This window comes from Lathamus discolor, chromosome 5 (genome assembly GCF_037157495.1).
Source record: "Lathamus discolor isolate bLatDis1 chromosome 5, bLatDis1.hap1, whole genome shotgun sequence".
NCBI classification, from domain to species: domain Eukaryota; kingdom Metazoa; phylum Chordata; class Aves; order Psittaciformes; family Psittacidae; genus Lathamus; species Lathamus discolor.
The window spans coordinates 4292762-4317910 of NC_088888.1; the positions used below are offsets into that span (position 1 = coordinate 4292762).

At 42.5% G+C, this 25149-nt stretch overlaps 1 protein-coding gene across 6 annotated transcripts in view; it reads right to left on the minus strand.

The window, feature by feature from the left end:
- Positions 1-25149, minus strand: part of TTC7A (tetratricopeptide repeat domain 7A) — a 180711-nt gene that overhangs the window by 96219 nt on the left and 59343 nt on the right. For 5 of the 6 annotated variants that reach the window (XM_065679466.1, XM_065679463.1, XM_065679468.1 and 2 more), the window contains 4 exons: positions 14532-14649; positions 11815-11847; positions 7997-8054; positions 4250-4322 (listed from right to left, as the gene is read on the minus strand). In XM_065679466.1, the coding sequence (XP_065535538.1) occupies positions 4250-4322; positions 7997-8054; positions 11815-11847; positions 14532-14649 (282 nt within the window). The remainder of the gene's footprint in view (positions 1-4249; positions 4323-7996; positions 8055-11814; positions 11848-14531; positions 14650-25149) is intronic. The other variant, XM_065679464.1, reaches the window with a different exon arrangement.

Genomic DNA, 25149 nt, shown 5'->3' on the forward strand with positions numbered 1-25149 from the left:
CTGACACCTGATTGTTTAACTTGAGCTCAATAGATTCCTTAGTGCTGTAACAACGTTAGTAGCCTACACAGTATTGCTGCTTAATTAGAAGCAGCAGACAACACAGAGGTAAGAAAAAAATAACCTTTAATAATATGATGAGACTCTATTCCTTATGGGAAGCATTACACAAAATAACAACCTGCAGCAGACCAGATGCAACACAACACGAACTAAATTTCTAGAACAATAAGAGAAAGATATTTGGCAGAAGTCAACATAAACTTCTTTTGAAGAGCAGAGATCACCAATCTATTGACAGATGCCACAGCCTGCTTATTTAAGTAACTCTGTAATATGAGAAAGATGGAAGCTGGCAGCCCAGATGGCACCCTGAAACTTCAGGGCTGTATCAGAGGTTGGCTGCCAGTTTAAATTCCCCACAAGTGCTGTGCTCAGAAGTAATCTTATTTCAGCTAGGCTGCAAGTCTGAGCGGGGCCTGCAATTAGAAGATGCTACTCTTCTCCGATTCATCTTTCTGTTAATAAATATACCACACGTCTTCTGTATGGCACACAGGTATATTCAGATCACACTGATGAAGAAGCAGAGATACTGCAGTAAGCCAGAAATAGCATCCTGCAGCATTACCAAAATAATGCCACAATATGGATTGCTTAGGCTGCCTCTTATATAACAGGATTTATATCAATAATGCTATATGCATCCTTAAAAACAATGCTGGGATGTTACAGCTGTAGGTATAAAAAGGAAAGGAGTATGAGTGTTACAAATAATTCCCAGCAGTAGAATTCACTTGCACATTTAGGATGGTAAATGAAATGGGATCTCGTAAGAGGGGTTGTCAGGCCCTATAATTTCGCATCAGTTGAGATATAGTTAACTAACCATTAAAACTATCCCCTCCATCTCTTTTTATAGCACGGAGATTGAAGAAAAGAGACAGTTTTATTGACTGGGAAGAGTTTCCACTGAAAACAGACTTGCAACAGTCCACCAGGGCTTCAGGAAAGCAGGGGTGAACATATCTGTGACTTAAATTATTAATTAATTCTTACCTCAACTTGGTTATGATCATAAGTAAAATCTAGGCCAGGACCTAGACAGAAAAGCAGTGTGCTGCTGTTCAGCAGGGGAGGAACACACAGAAACACAGACCAGAACTGCCCACATCCAGCTGAAATAAGCACCTCTCAATACCTGCTAACCAGAGCTCGCCTCCTGGGGCAAAGGCAAGACAGCAGACTCGCCTTCTTGAAACCAGACTGAAAACTGTGGAGAAAACAGATGAAATATTTTCCCTGGTACCTTAACCGATGTTAATCTTATTTTTACATCCAGTCACTCTGGAAGGCAGTAAGTGTTTTTTGGATATTGCCACTTGAAACTTCAGGTCTGCTGGCAGCCCACAGATGAAATTGATAAGTGAGACTCTAATTCTCAGCTGCTGGCCCCTGGCTGTCTTTCCCTTCCTATTTTCATGCAAAGAAAGGTCAAATCAAATCAAGTATTAAAATGGTACTAAACACCCATATGTTGTTTTTATGTACCCAATACTGATTTACATGGCATTCAAGGTCAAAAACAACACCACCACCCAAAGCGAGAAGAAGAGCAGCATTTAAAATTAACAAGAGCGCTGACTCTCTACAGTCATTTCCATAGAAACCGGCCTGCTAAAAAACAAGGCACGGCATTAACATCAGTGAGCTTTAAAACGTTCATTCTACCTTGTTTTTGCTGATCCAAATGCCGTTACCACAGAAACAGGGGAAGCAGCCGAACCAGCCACCGGGAGCTGGGAGTTACAAGTCTCATTTGTCGCTGGGCTCGGCCGGCTGCCAGCCAGGCGCTGCAGGTGGGAGAGAACCACCGCAGCAAACGCTGACCCCAGCCTCACGGCACTACAGCTTTGGGGGAAACAGAGTCAGAGCCTCCTTACACATAGGGCATTCTACCTGCCTGTTGCTGAAAACCCACCCTCAAGTGCTGTGGGGCTGACCTAGACCCCCTGAGTCACTGCAGTCCTGCCTGCGACTCCAGTGGTCTTTAAGACACAGACCCACATACACAGACACAAGCACGAAGCACATCACCGTCATCTTTCATTTTGGTTGCTGGTGGTTTGCAACTGCCAGATCTGTGAAACCTTTTATAACCGTTTATCATCTTGTCACGTCCTCATCGCATGTCAGAGGGAAGCTGATGCTTTTCCATTTCCACTTTGCCTTGCCCTGTGCTGACAGAGACAAGTGCTGTTGGAAATATTCTAGAGTCTTCCAAGGAAGATGAATTGCTTCAGCTTTGCTTGGCACTCTACTGGTCACCTGCCTTCCTTGCTTTGTTCCACGAAAATGCTGTTATCTATGCAAACTGATACCTAGATTTTTCAGTGCTGGGTAAGGTTACTGCATTTATTGACCTTGACCACGGAAACAAAAAGGCCTGTTTGTTGAGATTAACATTCAGGTATTATATTATAACCTACATTTGTTGGTACTGAAGTATTGCCTGGTGCAATCCCCACCTGATATTCAATAGTTAATGCAATCTATCAAAAAAAGGTATCATTTATCTTTCAATTAATCAGAAAGAATATATTAGATACTTTAAATAATTAAGGAAATTAAAAATGCATTACCAAATTATCATTAAGTAAACTGGCAAAAGGAGAGCAGGATATTTTACAGCAGTCTAAAAATAAAGATGTCTCAGGTATCTTCTCTCTCTCCAAGTATGCATTAAAGATTTATATCTCACTAGATGGAGAAGAGCAGGAGCAGCATCGTAGGGGTCAGGCTGACGCTACATAACACCAACATCTATCATAGCAGGGGCAACTGACAGAACATCAAGGATGAAAATACATAGGTGAGGTAGACAAAAAGAGAAAGTGAACTTGAGGACAAGAGACCGAATGGAAAGAACAGGAGGGAAGGGAAATGATGAAATGAGACATATGAAACAACACTGTAAAGACAGGCTTCAACTGGAGAAAAAGAAAGGGTAATGAGTTAAAATGTAGTGGACCGCTAAAAGCAAAAACAACAAAGAACCAATGACCACAAAAATCCTGGCTTTATTTTTAAGGATAGCAGCAGAAAAGCTGTAATGCTTTTACTCATGGCAAGAAGCTCAAGAGGCGGCAGATCAGACAACCTCCCTAAGAGGCAAAAGCTGCGAGAGAAAGAAGGGTAGCTGGATATTTTTTAATGAAAGACCCTGAGCAAACTGCACCATAAAGCAGCCGGTAGGCAGATGAGAATATTAAATAAGCCATTTTAATAATCTTTCTTATCGCAGGCTTCCTCACAACACACTGCTCTCATTATGAAAGGGTTACAAAAGTGACATTACCAAGAGTGTGCTCTCCTGGAACAATGAGTTCAACCTAACGAACACACAGCTCCCCTAATTAGCTCAGGAAAGTAAGAAGTATCCAACTGTTTGACTCGGTAGTGTAGACTAAGGAGAGGAAACTGCAGCAAGCAGAAAGCCTGCCAAAGAAGGAAACTGTGATGATGAAATTTCAAATCTAGCTAGAGAAGCATTCAAAAAATAGGGGCCGCTCCAATAAAGACTTTGGCTTTTAAACAGAAGGGACAGAGAAACAGAACACATCCCAGTTATATAAAAAGAAGGGATAGAAAAATAAAGGCTGGCCCAAATGTTTTTCCTGAAAGGCAGTGCAGTGTATTTTCTGATCAGCTTAATTTTTATGAGTTAACACCTGCAGCAGCATTCAAATGCCAACTAATCCCACTCGCTGCAGAGCTCCAGCGCCCGTCAAAGCCTAACGCCAAACGTGCCCAAGTATGGAATAAACCAATCCCCAGCGCAGAGAGCATGCGATCTGTGTGATACAGAACCGGGCAGTAACGGGAGAGCCTCTGGAGCGGCGGGACACAGCATGATTCCCAGGGAACAGGAATAAACACACCTCGCTCGCCCCGCACAAAGTTGCTCCAAGTGGGAACAGCGCTGCTCAGGGGTAAAGGGCTGAATGCACACCTTAGGGCTGGTCATTCTATGGGCTACAGGGCTACTATTTTTAAAATAATAAAAAAAAATAACAAAAATAACAATGAAAATAATAAAAACCATCTTACATAAATATAGTCTGACTGCTTGCTATTGATTACAATGAAGGAAGGGAGGGACCCTGCTGAGCAAGTCTGGGTCGTGTTCAACTGGACTACCCTTTGCCCACCCTCTCCTGGCGCAGTGGTTGCCAGTTATTGCACATACCTGTCTGACAAGAGCCAGCTGCAGTGATAGGTAGAGGATGATTTGGTGATCTTCCGGGGCCAACTCACGTGCTCTTTAAGGACGACCACGCAATACAAAAAGAAAAGTGTCTGTTAGATTGTACTCTGCAGAACTCCTTTGCCACGAGCCACACATGCAAGCACAGAACAAAACCCACTCCTCTCCTACAGAGAACTAGTCCTGTTATGGGGGAGCACACAAAAAACTAGACAAAAAGGAGACCAGTGTTGGCCTGATTAAGCCAGGCTCAAAGGAACAAGTACTCACCGGATATTATACAACTTACACACTCCTTCATTAAATGCCACTTCATGTTTTGGAACTTGGGTAACTGATATGGGTAAAGCAGCTCTTAGCTCATAACAAAACGATTAAAGCATTATTTTAAGTAATTTAGGTGAGGGGGATAGTTGTCCAACTTGTTTCTTTATTGCCACTTTGCAGTCAATAGGAGCAGGTTAGGTTAACACTGAAAAAGTAATAATCATTTCTCCTGTTACTGTGACTATGAACATGTAGAGGGCTAAAGATCAGGAGCCCAAGATGTGAGCTCGTGCTCAAACACACATCCTCCACCCTGCAGCTTCTAGTCTAATTGCTGACAGTAGACTACTCATTTGCGAAGGGAAGACGCTGAGGGAAGAATAGGATTTGATGGCAGGAGCTGAGACTGGACCAAACCCAAGGCCCTCACCTCCCAAGCTTTGACCTATTAGATACTACCTTCTAGTCCACAGCAGGCAACAGTGCTCACTGCAGTGATGGTTCAGCTAGTGAAGGCTGCAGTGTCTCCAGAACCAGATGTGGAGGCCCTTGGCAAAGGCTTGTGCAAGGCAGGGAAAAGCGATGGACAACCACAGGACAGAATCATCCCTCTCCAACTATACCAAGCATGAAACTGCAGTCTGAGCTTTCTGGTTTGTGGAGAAGCCCTCAGCCAAGGGCAACATGAAGATGTGCTTTGGGGACCTTAACCTAGGAGCAACATGGGGGCACTGGCTCATGCCACACTGGCAGCCTAGCCCAGGCACCAGTGGATTATTCCCCTTGCTGACCTAGAGCTCATTCTAAGCTCTGCAGCACAGGGAAGTCATTTTACATGGGAGAAACAGGGAAGAGGAAAGTTGCTTGTAGTCAACTGACATTCCTGACCTCTTTCTGGGCTGCATTCCAGGACACCAGGGAAGCCTGCACCTGCATTGCCCTGCCCAGAGCGAGCACGATTAACATCTTTATGAGGGAGAGACAACCAACCGGCTGACAAGGCTGGTGGTTAAAAACCCTGCCAAAACTATTCCTTTGCTAGGAATAAACAAACAAAAATCAAACCACACACCATTTTAATGGCAGCCACCTCTCAAATGCCATCCTGGCCTGCAAGCAAGAAGCTGTTGGGAGCTGGCTTTTATAACTAATGGCTGTAGAATGAATTAATTTAATAGAGACTGAATGTGCCCTGTAACTCTGCAAATGAAGGTAGCATCTGAAACAATGCCAAAGACATCAAGATGCAATTAGTACAGCCAAGTCACTAATTTCTCCGTCCACTTGGGAAAAACAGAAACAACAGAAAACCCAAGCCAAACCAAAACACCCCCCCCCCCCAAAGAAATCAACCCCAAACCCACACCACAAAACCAACCAACCAAGCAAAAACCCCAAACTAAACAAGTACCCACAAGGTAGAACCCAGCTTTGCCCTAAGCTGTTGGAGCAGCTGTTGAAGCAGGTTGCTTTTGCAACCAGCTTGTACGAAACCTTTGGTAGCCTCCCCAGTACCAGGTAACAAGGGAAAAGTCTACACGGGTGAATGGGACAAGAGACTAATGGAAACAAAGAGTTATTACTTTACTGCTTGGTTTCCCCAAAAGGTATTAGAAAAATATTCTATCTGATCTTCCAGCTGAAAAGGCCACTTACAAAGATGGCTACAGGGCAAACCACAGCTTGAGAGACCATACATGCACTTTAAGACCAGGTGAAAATGAAAAATAAAAGAAGAAAGAAACCAACCTCAGGCATTTAAGATGACACTGGTAACCTGGGCAGCACAGAATCACAGAATCCCAAGGGTTGGAAGGGACCTCAAAAGATCATCTAGTCCAACCCCCCTGCAAGAGCAGGGTAACCTACAGTACATCACACAGGAACTTGTCCAGGCGGGCCTTGAATATCTCCAGTGTAGGAGACTCCACAACCCCCCTGGGCAACCTGTTCCAGTGCTCTGTCACTCTTACAGTAAAGAAGTTCTTCCTGATGTTAACGTGGAACTTCCTATGCTCCAGTTTACACCCATTGCCCCTTGTCCTATCACTGGATATCACTGAAAAAAGCCTAGCTCCATCATCCTGACACCCACCCTTTACATATTTGTAAACATTGATGAGGTCACCCCTCAGTCTCCTCTTCTCCAAGCTAAAGAGACCCAGCTCCCTCAGCCTCTCCTCATAAGGGAGATGTTCCACTCCCTTAATCATCTTTGTGGCTCTGCGCTGGACTCCTTCAAGCAATTCCCTGTCCTTCTTGAACAGAGGGGCCCAGAACTGGACGCAATATTCCAGATGCGCAGAAGTATTACAGCAGAAGTATTACATTTTAGTCCAGGAACTAGTGTGACTGAAAGTGCATTCCTCATCTAAAAAGTGATTGAATAAATGGCTTTTCCAAGTTTATCTTTCAGATCTCCATAGAATACATATCCAGAACTACATCTGAGGTTTCAGCTTACTCCATGCTCGTGCAACCACTGCAAAACCAGTGCAAGACAAACACACTGGACTCCTCCTTGCTCAGCATCAAAAAACCAGCTAAGATCCAATAACATGTTCAACCTGCTATATTTGTACTTTGAGATACCAGAGATCTCAAATTTTCTTCACTTTTGTGATGTATTCATGACCACACCAAACCCAGAATTAAGTCCTTCAGCCCAAAACACAGATGATATAAACTTCATTTAGCTCTGTAGGCATCTACATTTACAATGTTAACTGCCCAAACACTACCTCGTGTATTTTGGGTGGTGTAACTTAGTCGTAACACGGTCAGGAAGCTCACACCTCACCTCTCTCCCACAACAGTGCTGGCAAAAAGGGTTTTTAACCCAAGCAGTTTTACCTGAGATAACTGTAGTTGCAGAGTTTAATCCACAGATACTTTCAGGCCAAAGCCATTGGATCAGAATCCCCCACAAAATACAGTGGTGAAGAACAGGGGGGTAGTGACTGCTTTGTACCACTAGCTCTAAAGTCCCCTTTGCATACAACAGCTCATGTAAACACTCATTAGGACAGCAATCATCCCCTCCCTGTTAAGTGCACTGATGCCAGGTCTTCTCATAGCAGCCTACACCCTGACGGTGAAGGTACTTTACCACCATGAGGGAAACAGGAGTTTGAGCCAGCTTCACATAGGAATGGAGACAAAACTAGCTTTCCACATTTGCCTGCTGGCATCATGTGAGGAAGCTACATCTCCCAGCACTTTTTATCTCATTGCAGCTGAGGCTATTTCTGTTTAGTGGCGGAACAGGTACTCTTACCTTGGATATTCAACCAAATATTGGATTTGGCCATCACAGGAAACGGGACTATTGCTGAAATCTACTGAACTGTTTTTAAGCTTTCAGGCAAGGAAGCCTTACACAGAAGAAAATGAAAACCAGCAATTATTCTGAATTCATCCAAAGGAATGGGCAATGCAAGTATCTGCAAGATTCCTACTCACCTCTCTAAAGTCTGAAGTGCTTTCTTGTTTAATTCATCCTGAGTGCCCTTCACAGTAGCTGTAAGAGAAGATACAATGCCATTTGAGAGTTGAATTCAGTGTTTCAGATTGAATAAACAGCTACACACGCACAGAGTATTTCAAACTGGGAGCATAAAAACTGTGGACATCTGGTGGTATGAGTGTTCATGGCTGGAAAAGGTGCCATTTTGTTTTTAAAGCAGCACAAAACCAGCATTTTCACTTGAATTCTCAATTTCATCTATATTAAAGACTCTTCCAACTCCCTTGTCTGAAATGTCAAGGCATTTTTTATTCACATATGCCAGTGAAATGGTCTGGGAGGAGAAGGGCCCATAGCATAACTAGATACACTAAGAGCAGAACACGCCTTCTGCCAGGTTGGTGTATATGCTTAAAAGCAGTAACTAGCAGCATATTCTGACTCAGATACAGCCTGTCCCCACCACCATCTTCATGTAGGAGGGTGTTGCAGGTTGAACAAGGAACACCAAGAGGCAAATTGACAGCTTTATGACAAAACCATTGACAACACACCATCTCCCTTGAGACCAACAACAGTCTTTCAGGCTACTTTTATGCAACCTTCACGAGTGGCATTAGCCACTAATGCCCTCCTTGCAGTCCGTAATTGCTTGACTAAAGGATCCTGCCCATTAGGCTCACTTCTCAAATGTGTGAATTAATTCCTAACCAAAACCATAAAAGGAGAAGGAGAATCAAGTTCTTGTTATGCAGCATGTCATCAGATAGCATGATGAAGAGCAAGGGGAAGGAAGGAATTGCTTAGAGAAGCACGACTCCTCACATCCAAAATATCTGGAAAGCTAGCAGTATTTTTCAGAAGTACATTGGCTGTCTTGTTCTGGTTCTTAGTTTTTGGGATTTGCATAGCAGTTGCTTCTTGTTCTGCCTATCCTGAATTTGAAAGCCACAGAGAGACAGTACAAAGAACTGATGAGTAGTTAATCCATCAGCAAACATCCACCTATGAACATATTTGACTTCATGTATCAAGTCGGTATAAGATCCAGAACAGAAGTAAGTAGTATGTAATTAAGCAACAAACCCAGATAAAATTCAAGTAGTCTTAAAAGTTTAGAGGAGAGATTTGTGCTCTACAAGGTATACAAAGATTCTTTGGATTCTGCAATGCACCAGCGAATGAAGCTTTGGAAGTGATTTAGTTTGCCAAAGTAGCGATAGCGATCAGACCCTTTTTTATTCCTATATATTCCAAGTTCTCCAAAATACCAGGTTCATTTGAGGGAAGCAGCAATCTTTAGGATTTCCCACATCATAAAGATTGAAAATTGCTTATGCCACAAAATCTACTCTAGTAAAAAATGGGCAAAAATCTTGCAGTTTGAAGAATAAACTTGAAGATACGGAGTTCCATGCAAAATGCAGCATTTATTAGAATATACTCTCCATAACCTTAAATCGGGTATTCAGGTCCATTGCCAAATACTGGGGAAAGGTAACAGAGGAGGAAAGTTTAGAAGAAAATTAAAAGTATCAAGCCTGATTTAAACATAAAAATGCTTGAGGAGACACCGGGAAGGATTTCATCATAGCTATAAACAGTCATCCAGAAAAACATGTCAGATTCTGTTTCTCATGGAAACTACAAGACTCCTTATGCAAGTTACAAAGCAGTTCTGGAGGTGCCATACAATGAGGAAGACTGAAAGGAATCTTATTATTTGCCCCCGCCTACATAAACATCAAATAGAAAAGCTAGGACTTTGAGGTTCCACCTGGTAAGACATTTGACTGATGTTCAGCTTGTAGTCAGAAAGAGCACAAAATATGTGATGGAAATGCAGTTATTACAGCTTTGCCCCTGCACTTCTGGGAAACAGAATGCGAGTCCCACCTCCCACAATATGAACTGCATCTTCAGCTACAGCTAAGTTGGAAATCTGGCTGTTCATCTCTACATTTGCGTCTCACTTGAATAAACACACTGAAATTCGTGTTTCACAAGACCGAGGGCTGATGCTGCAAGTTAACCATGCTATTTAAAGGGCCTTCAGAGCTAAAGGAGATAAACTAGAAAAAGGGAGGGATACATAAGAAGCGGCTTGGCCAGCAGGTTGAGGGAGGTGATTCTCCCCCTCTACTCCGCTGCAGTCCTGCATTCAGCTCTGCGGCCCCAACACAAAAGGGACTTGGACCTGTCAGAGCAAGTCCAGAAGAGGTCACAAAGATGCTCTGAAGGCTGGAGCACCTCTCCTAAGGAGACAGGCTGACAGCTGGGCTTGTTCATCCTGGAGAAGAGAAGGCTCTGGGAAGGCCTTAGAGCAGCCTTTAAATAATCCAAGGGGACTTACAAGAAAGATGAAGATAGATTTTTTACCAGGACCTGTAGTGATAGGACAAGGGGTAATGGCTTTAAACTAAAAGAGGGAAGATTTAGGTTAGATATAAGGAAGAAATTCTTTCCTGAGGGTAGCAAGATATTGAAACTGGTTGCCCAGAGATACTGGCAGAAATGCCCTACCTCTGGAATTGTTCAAGAGGTCATCACTGCAACCTACTTGTACTGCTGAAAAGCTCTCACTTCAAAGAAAAGTTTGCACCAAGGAGACAGAATCAGGTGGGTTTGGCTAAACTGCTAAAAGTCGTGCTCCATTTTCTGATGTTGACAGCACTAATGCATCCTTCAGCCTTTACCCAACTTTACCCACCAGGAGCATGGCTGTTGAAGTTCTACCACCTCAAATGCAGTGACTTATCACCTGGATTAAAACAAACTGCAAAGCAGTCTTACCATAGTGAGGCAGAAAACACGGGGGAGTTTAAGTTTCTGAAACTTCAGCAGTTAGTTATTCCTGTAAGACACACTACTTTTGCAAACGCCACCTTAGGAACCCAAGATTTATTGTATAAAGCACTCCAGGCTTTTAAAGGAGCTTAAGCCTTACCAAAAGTCAACAGGATCCTCCACAATATTTTGGTACCTAAATACAAAACCCCTAAAGTCATGTTTGAAAACAGAGTAGGGCAAGTTCTGTGTTAGGGAGCAGGTGTAGCACAGCAAGTGTGAACGCATGGAGTGGAACACTTAATGCTGAGGATCCTTACATCAGCCCTACAAACCTGGAGACAGGGGTCTACTTCTAGTTTTGTCCCACAGACTGAACACCCATTTGCAGCTGCAGCAGAATCAGGTCTATTTATGTAGGGCATTAGTTTTAGGGGAAAGAAGTCAGTTTGTGTTGTGCAAAACTGTTCTATTATGAGACTCACAGCATAAGTGGGGATGAGGGAGAGACTGGCTTCAAAAATACATTCCTGATCCAAACTAAAAACATCAATGGGTATGCATCCTTTGGCATGTATCACTGGGTTTCAAATAAACATTCATTTGTGCCAAGACACCTAACATGGCAAAGTGTACAGTTCTGGCACCCAGAATTATCATTAAAGATTGCATGTGTTGACTGTTATCTCCAGAAGCAAAAATGATGTATTTGTTCACTAATAAGCAATGTCTAATATTGTTTTTTAACCAGTGCTGTCAGCATACTATTTATAAAACCCACAACAACCAACAGAAAGTTTCCAATTCAGCCCCTGATCTGTGGCCTTGTGCTCAATATAAGTATTACACCAAAAATCTAAGTGAAGATACAGCACATTCTCTTATCTCTGAAAGGATGAGTGTCTGGTAAATCTACAGGGATTTCACAAGATGCGAGATGGTGCTGTTAAATCAGAAGCGTACTTGCATTTCACAATGCATTCTCAAACTGTTGTTTCCTCTTTAGCCTTTGTTAAATTCATCTCACCTTCCCCTGTCTTCAATGGATTCTTCACCACACCTAAGGGAGGCAAAGATGACAATACAGCTGATGTCAAAACTGGAATTACAAGAGGAAAAGAAAGGCTTGCTATTGACATTGACCCATTGGGAACAGGTCTGTAGAAAAGTTGGATAGCAACAGACAGACATTGTGAATGAACAAGAGATTTGCACTTTAAAGAGTGAGGCAAAAGTGGCAATGACTTCCTCTGAGGACACACATTTCTGATGTTTCTTGAAATAAGTTTTATTGAACTATGTAATTAGACATTAAGAACAAGGAAGCCACACACACTGCTACCTAGCGTAAGTTTCAGGAAGTCTTATTTTATCCAGGGGTAAATGTAATCACTGTGAAGTGACTTTTTATCAAAGGCTCCCATGAGTTCTTTGAAGCATCATTCAGTAGGGTTCTCCCTCTTCTGACTCCTCTACAGCAAGTGCTTTTTGCAGGTCACGAAGGAAAGGCTTTAATACAGCTCCTCAGTGCCTTTGTCACATGGGAAGAGAAATATTTACTGAAAGGATGTACTAAATAAGAAAGCTTAACCTTGGATGGAAGGCATCTTGATATATAGCTGTAAGCTTTATAAGGCAATTGGTCAAATGTCCCTAAAACACTTAGTTGCCATTGAAAATGCTGACTCACCAAAAGTCAACTCAAGTGGAAAGTTATGGAAATCATATATATATACACACAGATGTGCAACTGCATGCCTGCATATGTCACTATGAACTGGTATAAACACAATGATAAACAAGATTGACAGAATGAGGCAGGATTACATAGGGGAGTTGCTATCCTCCTTTCAGCATGTTCTACTCTTTCTTCGTCACTGTGATAAGGATGCTAATGAAAAACATCTCGTTAGTGCAAATTTGACATTTTCTAGTAAAATGCTATCCCATGTTATCATTGTAAGTATGCTTCTGAAGGACTTAATCCATCTTATTAAAATATAACCTGAAACATGGGAATACACTCCTCAAATTTCCCTCAGAAAGCCCTAACGACTTAAATGCTAGAGATATGAGGAGAAGGCAGATATTACACCGCTTCACAACATGAATCAGATGCTAACCTGGAAAAAAGATCAAAGAGTTGCTGTGAAGACTGCTTCTTTTATATTAAAAAGGACACTTCTTACAACGTCTGAACTAATTGAAAACTCACAGATTTCTCTTCCAGAAGCAGAGTTTCCAACTCACATTTTGCTGCACCAAAGTATTTTTAGAGCCAGAGTACCGTACACGCCTCTACAACTCCACTCTTTAGAAACCACTTTCTTTCCATACAGAGGATAAACAAATAGATCATAATGCGCTAACACATAAAACCTCTCTCTCTGAAAATAGTCTTTGGGATCTTGCATAGCTTTAGGGATGGTTTAAACAAAATCTAGGCAAAATGCCCTAAAAAGCCAGGTTGTTGAGCGGAACTCAATGCTGAATGAACTTTATATATCTATATATAAATATATATAGATATATGCATATGTGTGTGTGTATATATATAAATATATATGAGAAAGTTCAGGCTAAAAAGGACATACTTTTTTGACATGAACTTTCTAGGGGAAGCTATTCTGAGACAGAGAAATGAAGAAATGAGGAGAGCTACCGTGCCTTTAGCCTCCATTCTGGAAAGCAGTTCTCAGAACAGCTGATCTGATACAGCTGGCTGAAAAAACACACTGACATGTACTAGAGAAGAGCACAAGCCCCATCCACACACATGCCTTGCAGAAATCTGGTGTAACTTGCAAGGCCAGCGTGCTTCCATGATACCATACAGTCAGCTTTTTCTCAGGTTCATTTGCTCAAAGAAGTTGGTTTATTTCTACAGGACCCATCTGGCAGAGACATTGCTTGCATGTGGGCAGGACTGCCCAAATGAATATGAAACACACTAGCTCAGCCATTATTCAAAGAAACTGTCTTAGAAGGCCTTTTATCTATGTTAGAAGTCATAAAAGAAACAAAAACTATTCTCGCCTGTGAATATGATGAATGTTAGAGCTAGAACCTAGAACTCTCCCAAAGACAAGGACTTCAAGTCCTTCTGGCTACCCAGCACCAAATCTGCAGGAGCCCATTGTCTAGTCATTCAAAACCCAAGCAAGCAGCATTAAAATGAAATACTTCTTACATTCAGTGTCTGTATCTAGTCAACATCCACACGTAGCAGTGAGGTAGATATTTTTATCTTGTTTACTTCTTAAGCAGAGAAAGAAACGACATGACAGAGAGGTTCAATCTCTGTGGGGAATCACTACCATGCCAGGAGCTAAAGTCAGGCATTTCTGGCTCCAGTTCTTGGATTGTATTTCTCTATGTGATTTACAACTGGGTGACAAAGATATGAAAACAGATGGAAAGTTTGACTTTTTGTTGTGTAAATAAGTGAAATAAATGTATTAGAAATATTAATGTAAAACACACCAAGCATTGTCTACTACAGTCAGATTATCACCTCCTAAATAATGATTTGCCTTTCTTCCTTTACTTAAAAACTTCACTTTCATTACCACAGAATAACAGTTCCCTGACCAACTGTATAGTCCCCATTGGTCTTGCAATATGATTATTTTTCATGTCCAATCAGCACTAAAAGCAGATTTTCTGACAGATTTCCATTGCTTGCACTGAAGACTTAGAACAGACGCTCTCTATACAATATACTTGACCAACAGGATAACTCACCATCAGTAGCTTGAAGACTGTATGTCAGGCCCAGAGCCAGGTAACCCTTTGCTAGGGACTCTCCAGCATCCTCACCCAAGTCTATCACCATTTTAGCAAAGTATTCTCCTTCTTCCAGCTGCAAAAGAGGTAGGTTGAGACTTGTAGGCATTTCCTCCGTACTTGCTTCGATAAAATTATCCTATTAAACTTACCTGTAAGTGTTGCGACAATCATTCATACAAGGGTTTTCAGTGATCACAGTAAACACTCATAGAAAGGAGGATGTACAAGGTCAGATGAGCAGACCTTGGTGAACAAGCACAGTTTTGAGAAAAGTTTTGGATGCCAAAGTGTTTCCATATGTTTAAGGTTAATGATGGACACTACCTTATTTTTAATTGCCCTTCAGGCACACTTCACTCATGCAACCTTAAATACAAATGTCAAACCGACTGACTACTTATATCCTACCCTAGCAGTACATTCAAAGGTCTAACAAGTTTCCCCCTTCAAAGAAAGATCACCTAGTTTTGCTGTGCAATGTTTTTAAACCTAGGCAAATTTTATTTCCTTTTATAAAGTTACAAGAGTAAAACAAAGTAAAACTCCATTGCAAGGAAGCTCAGCTGCTGCTGGCAGTCCTGCTGCCACGAGGAGGAGGCAGCACATTCAGGACCCATGTTTTGAGCTGAAATACCACACTACTTTAGTAGATCATGCCGCAGCAGCCCCGTTTTTCACCTTTTGCAAGGAGAAAATTTCCTTGAAAATGCATTTTATATTACAGATTGTGATGGGAAGAGAAAGCAGTCACAACCTCTCAGTATCAGCCTCCAAAATGGTGAAATAAATAAGCTGGTCTCTACTGACTGCTCCCCCAACCTTCCTTTCCAGCTGATCACACTGATCTGAGTCTAATGAAAATATGAAGCTTTAGTGTCTCTAAAATCCAAGCTAATGATAATTTTAAACAAAAAATGATTTGAATATTTTATTACAGAATAGAGTGTTCCTCATTTCTAACCTTAAACTCTCATTAACATCACCCATTATAAGTAGAAAAGACTAAGACCTTTCTAGTTTACATATGTGGAAAGATGTAGGCTGGAGAGGTACAGGCAAAAGCTCTAAGTAACGCTTGAAAGACACTGAGCCTACAGGGATATCTCTTTTCTAGTAGTGATAGTCTGCAGATCCTGTCAACCCTAACCAGAATCATCCTTAATCATCCTTAATCAAGAACCAGGCATCATTACACTAATCCAAAAAATACTCCTTTCAGAAACTTTCATTACGTAACAGCTGACTTTCTGGGATGGGGTTGTTTCATTTTGAAGAAATACATTTTTGTTTGAAATCCATCTGGTTTAGACACAAGAACTGCAGATGCAACTGAAATGCTTCTTATACACAACTTTGTCAGAATTCAGAACCTCATAGCTCATTAATAGCTATATATGGAGTCAGCAGTAACGAGCCGAAATCAAAACGTACCAGCAGATAGGTGATCTGCAGTGATCTGTTAATATGCTACCTCTGAACAGAATCTACTTGAACTAATATACTACCCTGTCAATGGCCCTCCTAGTTATATCGCTTGAAGACATTCAGGTGACAACATTTACTAACAGCTCCATAAACAAAGGAGCTGGTATTTGTTAGATTATATCAAACATAATAAAAATAGTATTGTTAATGTAAGCATGAAGAAAGGCTGAGGAGTGCAAGCTGAGCAGCAATCTCCATGGTTTGGGTCTTCTCTTCACTTGTACAACCCGTTGAGGTCAGTACCGTTCAAACTAGATGCAGACCAATAGTTCCCAAATTTCTGAAACCAGTGACAAGTATGTATTCTATCATCAACCTTTTCCCTGAAAGCACTATGAAAGCATTACAGTCTTGTTGATTGCCTAATCAACTGTCAATCTGGAGATTGCTAATTGAAACAGGCATACCTCTCCGGGCATACTTAGGGCTACAAATAAATTGCAAGGACTGTCATTAACAGCATAAACCAACATCTAGTGAACACACTAGAAATAGTCCTACTGACTTCAGCGATGCTCAGATGAGACCCTTTGAACTCTGACCCCATCAGGAAGACTGAGTTGCTCAAAGAGACTTCTTAATTCTGTCAGTAGCCTTACTTCCAGCCAGACTTCCCTGCCACATACTGGAGTGTGTTCTGGAACAGAGCCCAGGACAATGGAAGTAAAAAGTGTCCCATGACTTGCCACACACAAAAAAAAAACCTAACAAAACCAAAAAACAGCAGAAAAAGAACCCCTTCCCATGAAACAATAACTGAATTCTTCAGCTCTCAGGAACTTTTATGCAAGACACGAAATCTCTGCAGCCAGAAAATTAAGCATGATCCTCTTCTGCCACCACGAACAGCCATTTTCCCACTCCCTTTCTTCATTGTTTCTCCTCTTCTCCCTACTCATGCTTTCATCTAAGAAGACTCCATTAGATGAAGAAAAGAACTATACAAGGAACTCTAATGACTACTGACAAGGGTAGGGGTGGCTAGAGTGTCTGAAAAAAGAGATTAAATGAAAGGTTTGGAGTTGAAATAGAGACATTCAAAATTGGCGAGATTTTGCTCCATTGTTTCTCTGAATGGTCACTTGATGGTGTTCCCAGTCTCTGACCGATGGCCTATGCTGCATCAATCAGCAGCACACTATTCAACTTTCTCACATGCCAGCCACCCAGGGCCACCTGTGAGTGTCAGATTAATCTATTGTACAAATAATTAAACCCAAAACTTTTCAGAATGGCCAAAACAGCACTTCTAGCACAAACATTCCTGTAAACATTTACTCTAACTAAACGCTAATGGCACTCTGACCAGCCGCAAAGACTCTCATGAATGCAAACTTGGGTCAGTGGAAGGCTGCTTTGAAAATAAGTGGCCTTGCAAACTCCAGCACAGCTGGTTCTGTTTATGAGAGCATTTACTTTTCCTTCTTACGGCACTCAAGCACTTCCCCTGCCAGCCCTGCTGTGGCTGCCATCTGCCCCCTCTTCTCCCATTCTCCTACTCTTCAATCAGTCTGGGCAAGTGTGAAGAGCCAAACCTTTCTCTCACATCGCCCACTGTGAGGTTTCAACTCTCCAGCGCATCAGTCTTGCTGACTGCCTAAGGCAACTATGAATCTGAAGCTACCAACTGAAACAGGAATACTCTCTTAGGGCATACTTGGGGCTACCAACTAAACTGCTAGGGCTACCAGAAAGTCGTGATGAAAAACCCCTCTCTGTAACACCTTAGGGATGGACTAATAGTGAACCTGAGCTGGGATCTGCCAGTAAAGCTATGTCCACGGGGTCCTTAAGTGTATGAGATGTCTCCACTCTATGCTGTAGTGATAGGAGCAGGGGAAGGCCTCCAAATGAGGCACTGAGCCCTCTGGAGTCCCACCAGATACAGCCATTCCCACCTCCTGCATGCTGCTGCATGACCTGAAGCAGCAGGAGCTGCTTCCCCTTCCTCCTCTCCCCGTGCGGTGCCGGCGATAGGCAGTCCTCACCCTGTGAGACTCCTACAAGTTGTGAGCTCAAGGCTCACAGAAGTGAGCTGAGAGCAGAAAGCTTATCAGGAGAATCAAGACATTCCTACTCCTACTGCAGAGCCAGAGGCCAGCCTGAGCATGGAGGGAACCTAAACGGTCCCTTCACTTCAGAGAACTCCAACCTTAGACTCGTAGAACAGTTCAGGTTGGAAGGGACCTTCAAAGCTCATCCAGTCCAACCCTCCTGCAATAAGTGGGGACATCTTCAACTAAATCAGGTTATCCAGAAACCATGTCCAGCCTGGCCTCGAATGTCTCCAGGGATGGGGCACGCACCACCTCTCTGGGCAACCTGTGCCAGTGTTTTACCACCCTCATTGTAAAGAATTTCTTCCTCACGTCCAGCCTGAATCTCTCTCTCCTCTTTGGGTTTAAAAACATTACCCATTATCCTATCCCAACAAGGCCTGCTACACAGTCTTTCTCCATCTTTCTTATAGGTCCCTTTTACTGAAAAATCACAATAAGGTCTCCCCAGAGCTGTCTCTTCTCCAGGCTGAACCCCAGCTCTCTCAGCCTTTCCTCATAGGAGAGGTGCTCCATCCCAGATCATTTTTGTGGCCCTTCTCTGGACCCTCTCCAATATATCCCTATATTTCCTGTACTGAGGGCTCTGGAGATGTCATCCTTAAAGTGACACAACACTGCACTGGAAGGGCAAGGAACACAGATTAAGACTTCATGTTGCGACTTACAGGCCTTCGCTAATAAGCTTTAAGCCACAGGATGCTACATGTCCTTGCCCACAGCAGGCATGGCATGGCCTTCACTTAGTGATTTGGGAATGCACAGTGTACTGCCATAACCTGATTGCTAACAGCTGCCATAGCATCTCCCAACACTACAGAAAACGTATCTTTCTTTTGGGCATCAAGTGTGCTGGCAGCAGCTTGAACTCAGTTTCCTTAGAATCACTACGTTATTCTCCCAGAAGCAAGAAAAAAACAAGACTTAAAGCCGCACAGATATAGCTCTGATTTAACCCTTAGTGCTCTTATGTTCTTGCATACACTTTGCACTGAAGAGCTGTCGGAGAGAAGGGCAGCACCACGGGTTGCAAGAGAGGTTCCCTGCCTCCAAGACCAGCATGGAAGAAAGCTCAAAAAGCAGGCATGGGGGAAAACAACCTAAAAGGAATACAGAAGTATTCTGAACTCAAGCTGTATGAACTGTCAGGAGGCACCTGGAAGCAGGAGCTAAACAACCACTCCAGCACACCAGAAACAGCACAGACCTGGAGAGAGACAGGCTGCCAAACTGTGAGCTGACACCAGTAACACTGTAATACGGTGGAGCTGCTCCTCCCCATCACCTTTGATGCTAAAGGAACAGTTGTTAGCTCTGTAACCCTGTTGTAGCCACCCTTGTTATCTGACCACAGGTTTTGGTGCGTGTTTGAGCCAAGCCCGGGGCACACTGACAAGTGGTGGTGAGCAGCAGATGCTGTCCCCTGGCCTGTCGCCACCCAGCTTGTGTTCAGAGAAGCTCAAGCCCGACCCCGCTGCATCAACACCCTCCAAGGCTGTAAGTGGGAGCTGCAATTCTCACCAGCATGGATTTAGAGCAATTGAGGACAAGCGAATCCATGATGTGCTGCAGCGTGGAAATGGCACCTTACTGTGGCGAAAGGGAGGAGGCAGGAAACACATCAAGTGACATAGGACTTAAAAGAGCAGACAAAGGTAGTGGAGCAGGGGAGGCTGGACACCAGGGAGACTGAGTGATACCCAAGCACGTAGAGACCCAAATCCTACATAAAGGGCATCTATGCAGAATTATGCATGGTATTAACTAGTTGAATTGACCTCTTCTTATAATTTTAATTACATTGGGTATAGAGACTAGTTCAAATAACAGGAAAAAAAAAATTGGGAAAAGAGAATGAGAAGAGGAAAATTGCATAGAAAGAACGTGGTCAATAAGGCACAGCATAATAGAAAGGTTTTGTCCCACAGCTGTTTATAGCATACAAAGCAAATTATAGAATGGTTAGGGTTGGAAACGACCTTACGATCATCCCAGATCCTGTGCTTTCTATTGCTAATCTAGTCAGCATTTTCTGTAAGTGTCACCAGTGCTAAGCCCACCAACTTAGTCTGCATGTATGCACAGCCCCTAGCATTTAGGCGTAATTTAGGGCCTTTCCTCCACTGTAGGAAGACTGATTTGCCCACAAGGAGGATGTACGGAAAGCAAAATTCTTGATCATTTTAGATGTCTGAAACCCTCGGAATTGCCCCAATAAGAGTAGCTGTGATGTAAGCAAGAACGCCTTTTAAAAGATAGAAGAAATCTCTTATTAGCCCCTTACCATTCACTGCTTTCTTGGTAGCCTCTTGCCCTAGTCATATTGGTCCTCTAGAGCGTCCACTCAGCAGGCAGAATAACTCCAATAATGGGACTAGATTTCATCTTTCAATGTTATTCACACTGCAGTAAGACTTACGCATTTCCATGAGACTCCAGGGCTCCTAGGTGACTGGGTAGCACATGCACTGCATTTATTATCTACACTGACAGGGTCAACAACGGACAGAAGGAGAGAGAAGCACTCTCGGATTAAGTGGTCTGTGAACGCAGTGAATGATAAGCTGTCACCTCGGAAGCATGCAGCTCTGAACGTACATCCTCCCGAACTCCCCACACCACACACACCATGACGTATTCACCTCATGGTATGCCTTACTCACTTTTTATGACTCCAGGCATGGTCTGGCCTGGCCTGACCCCACTCTCTCCTCCTTTTCCCTGACTGATGGCATGATCTCTGCCTTCCCTGCAAAGGGCTGAAGCAGAGCACTTCACTGTGCACACTGGGATCAGCGGGTTAAAAGAAATGAGGGAAATGTCCCATCTTGTGCTGCAGTTTTTGCCATGGAGTAAAGTCCATGCTAGCCGGTAATACTGGCATCCTTTGGTACTACACAAGCTTAGCACAACAACACTACTTCTATTCTATCAACGGGGGGGGCAATGAAAATAGCGAGAACATCCCTCATGTTCTCCTTCTCTATCAGACTAAAGTCCTTTTGTCTCTATATACAAAGTTTTCAACATTCCTCCACTGAAATCAATGGAGTAAAAGGCTCAAGAAAACATCACGGCAACCCTAAATGCCTTCAAATAATACTTCCTAAAATGGAGAAATTCAGTATATAACACTTGCCTGTAGGCAGAAGTTCTGGTTCTAGTATTTTCACACCTGCCATAACCGGGTCCTGGAGAAGTATTGAAATTAACAGCACTGTATTATTGAACTATTAAAAACAACTACTCATGCTGCAACTCAAAGTCACTGCCAAAAGAGGCAAGTGAGCATTCACAGCTGAGGCTGTGCCAGCGGAGGCTGAGTGAATGAGGAAATGGCAATAAGCCTTTTAGTTAAGTGGAGCTCTGGATTTATAGCGGACCAAGGCAGGAAAACCTCACTATGGACATATTCCACTGTAAGATACATCAACTTTGCTATGAAAATTTAAAACAATGCTCTGAACTTTAACAGTCAAAAACTTCATAGCGCATTCTGGAAAGCTAAAAGACAGATGGCTAAACACAAACAGGCTTTGGGTTCACTTGCTAGAATCATTCACATGTGAGTTCAGCAAACCTATGTGCTGATACCCCAGCAAAATAGAAGGCTAGGCAGCATGATGCCTCAAAAGTAATTCTGAGCCCAATAAAAAGGCATTAAGATATCTGTGTTATGGGCTAGGTACAGCATAAAAGTCTCAGCTTTGCTGAAAACCTTTTGTATCTCATGAGCTTCATTCAGTACGGGTCCAACCTCACCCTGCCCAGACTAGTGTGGTCTATACAGGTACACTACTGTTGGAGCTTTTGACTGTTGGGTTTTGGTTGGTTGGTTGTTGTGTTTGGCTTGCTTCGTTTGTTTGATGGACTGGTTTTTAACGTGTGAATGCCTGTACTTCTGAAAAAGGTAACCAAAACATTGCTTTTATCATTCTCTTGTTTACTGCAGGCCCCAGGCCGAGAGCTAATGGTTGATAGGGCAAATCATCTGCTGATGTAAGCCAGCATAGTGCCAGTGATATGCCAGTGGAACAGTGCCAACTTATATCAGCTAATAATCTGGTCATAATGCCACAACAGAGGCTGAGGGTGTTTGCTCTTTTCCACATCAGGCTATTAGATGATGATTTGCACAGCACAGTATGAATGTATGCACGTTTTTATACCTCAATTTCTCCTGAATATTTCATAGATGGGATCTTAGCATCCTCAATGTTGTAAATCACTATATTTCAATTCATATTTTGTTTTCCCTGGTCCTAAAAGTATGCTGAGACATCATGTACAAAGCCAGCAAAACAGGTAAAATGACCACTAGATTAATCTGTGCTCCTCATGACATTCTGCAATAATCCACTTGCAGAAATGTTCTGGCTTTGTTTTGTTTTTTATTGCTAGTAATGAAATAAGACTGAAGTACTGCTTGTCCATGGGCCATAAACAAACTGAGTACAATACTGCACCAAAAGCACACAGTAGACAGATGCAGGACATGTAAATCTGCTGTTTTATTTGGATAAACGGTGACCTTTTTTCACTCTGTGCCTGCCTAGCCAGCAGTCAAGTACATAGATATATTTCCTATTTGAGAAATTAATCATATTTGATATGTTCTGAAAAGTAAGATGCATCTAAGTATTTGTACCTGTTATTTGCCCATTAGACCATTCCTGCGCCATGTCTATCCCTCCTTTCTATTTATACTGGCATTGATCAGCTTGTTCACTTCCAGTTTAAATGATTCAATTCCAATTTGATTGCCATGTAATTTAAATGCAAATAATTACTGTAAGGATGACATTTAGAAAAACAGCTCTGCTAAGCAGGAAGGTCTTTATTAGGCACCAAAGTTTGCCAGTAATGTCAGAAGCTTCCCTCTGACTGCGAGAACAGTTCTTCTAAAAGATGCTCTGATTTCCCTCTGGCTCCCCTTAACTAAAACTCTTCGATACCATCATCAAGTTTGGTATCAGGGTAGAGCCACAGAGTGAAATGGACAGGGGAGAGGAATATTTTTAACTGGGTTTCAGTTCATAAGGCTGTGCTCTAGATAACTCCAGTAAGATTACCCTCTTGTGAAATCATGTTTGCATCTCATACTACACGCCAGTTCTGAGTCAGAGCCTGATGGAATAACACTGAAAAGTGCTTCACACAATGAAAAAGTAGCGGATAGAGGGGAAAAAAAAAAAAAAACAACCTGTAAGTACACAGTACTCAAAATCAGCTCATTTTTCCTTTGCTTGTTCTATATTTTAGGGTGAGATTGTTGCTTTCTCATCTCTGCCATATGTAAGAGGTCTGGAGATACTGGATTGCCCAAGAACAGAGCCAGAACTGAATTCTGTCTCACTGTCTTTTCCAAGTGTCTCTATAACAAGGTGGGTTTTCTGTATGCTAGCTATGCTAGGGATCTGAAGAGATTTTGGGGAGAAACGCCAATAAGACAGACAAATCCTGACTCCGCCCATTTCCTGGCATAGCATCATCTTGAATTTGGGTTCATAATTTAACATTCAACTCCTCATCCACCACAGTCAGCAGACTTTAATGGCACCATATGAAATTTAGTCCTCAACACTGAGAGCTGCATAAACAGCAGGGTAACACATGAAAGCAAAGGGATCCTATGCCAGGGATCTTGATTTTAGCCTGGAGTCTCACAAGATGCATTCACTGTATTTCAATTTTGTCCAAACACTAGTAATGGCAGAGATCACATGCTCAGCAAGTAGCAAGAGACCACAGCCTTCCTGAAGTCGCTATCTGTGTTTAGAAGTGGACAAAGTCAGTCAAGCGCGACTGAATGGACCATTCTACTATGTGCCTTGTTGCCTTCTCCCAGGATCCTGAACTTTACCACCTCACAGTCAGTGTAGTCAAGGCTGCCTCACACTTCACATTCCTAACCACTTCTTCCTTGTTTGTAAGTATCAGGTCCAACAGAGCATCCTCCCTCATTGGCTTCAAAGCTCCAATGCCTCCCCCTTGTTGGAAGGATGTTCACAGGGCACAAAGACAGAAGTGTAAAAGATTCATTTGCAATATGGACATCCCAAGTTTGTCTCCTATAACTAAAATTCAGACTCCTAGGCAAAAACTAGCTTGATCTCAGAGGAAGATTTTCTTCATGTTTAACATGACTGTTCTGCTGGGTTGGGTTTTTTGGGGGGGTTTTCTGCCTTGTGGCAGAATTGCCAGGGGCTTGCAGTACCCTGCTATGGCTCCAAGTGAAGGCAGGAATTTAGCCCATGAAGTTCATCCAGATTCAGAGCATACAGAGTAAAAATTATCAATATACTTGCTGATGTTTTAGACTGATGACAAGTTCATCTTGCTTTGAAAACTTCAGAGATACTAATAAGAGTGTTCAAACAGCTGTCATGCCTACATTTCATATTGTTTTAATATCTTTGAGCATTAGGAAAAAAACGCAACTTATTTACTTTACTAAAAAAATAACTTCCACTGTAAATGTTGTATCACTGAAAAGATTTCAGCCCTCCAAATTAGACACTGAGCTAAGGGTACAAGAGAGTTAAAATTGCTCTATATAGAGAACAGAGGTAGGTTGGGTAGCTCGGCAACAATTCCCTCAAGTCCCCCAGACTTGATTTTTCCTAGAAACAGGTACTTTCCAGTTTTTGCTGACTCACATGTAAGTTTGAGCAGCATAATTCATTCAAAAACATCTGTTACAAGATCTCCTTGCTGACAACAGCATAAACCAATACATCTCAATTAAGTTCAGCTGAATACCAACTGTCACCTGCTAGGGATATAGAGGATGGAGAGGCAGGGGGTGAGGTGACAACAGCAGCAAATCCAGCCCTTAACCATTCTTCACCAAAATCTGGGCAGATTCTTCTGGTATTTTCCTTCATGCTTTCTCACATCTTTGTTTTACTTACATTAGCAATTATAACCCTTCAGTGACTGCAGGGACACCTCGTGGTGAGGACAGGTGAAAACAGCAGGCTGCCGTTCAATTAATTAAATCAAGCAGCAAAAGACTGACAGATGTTTCT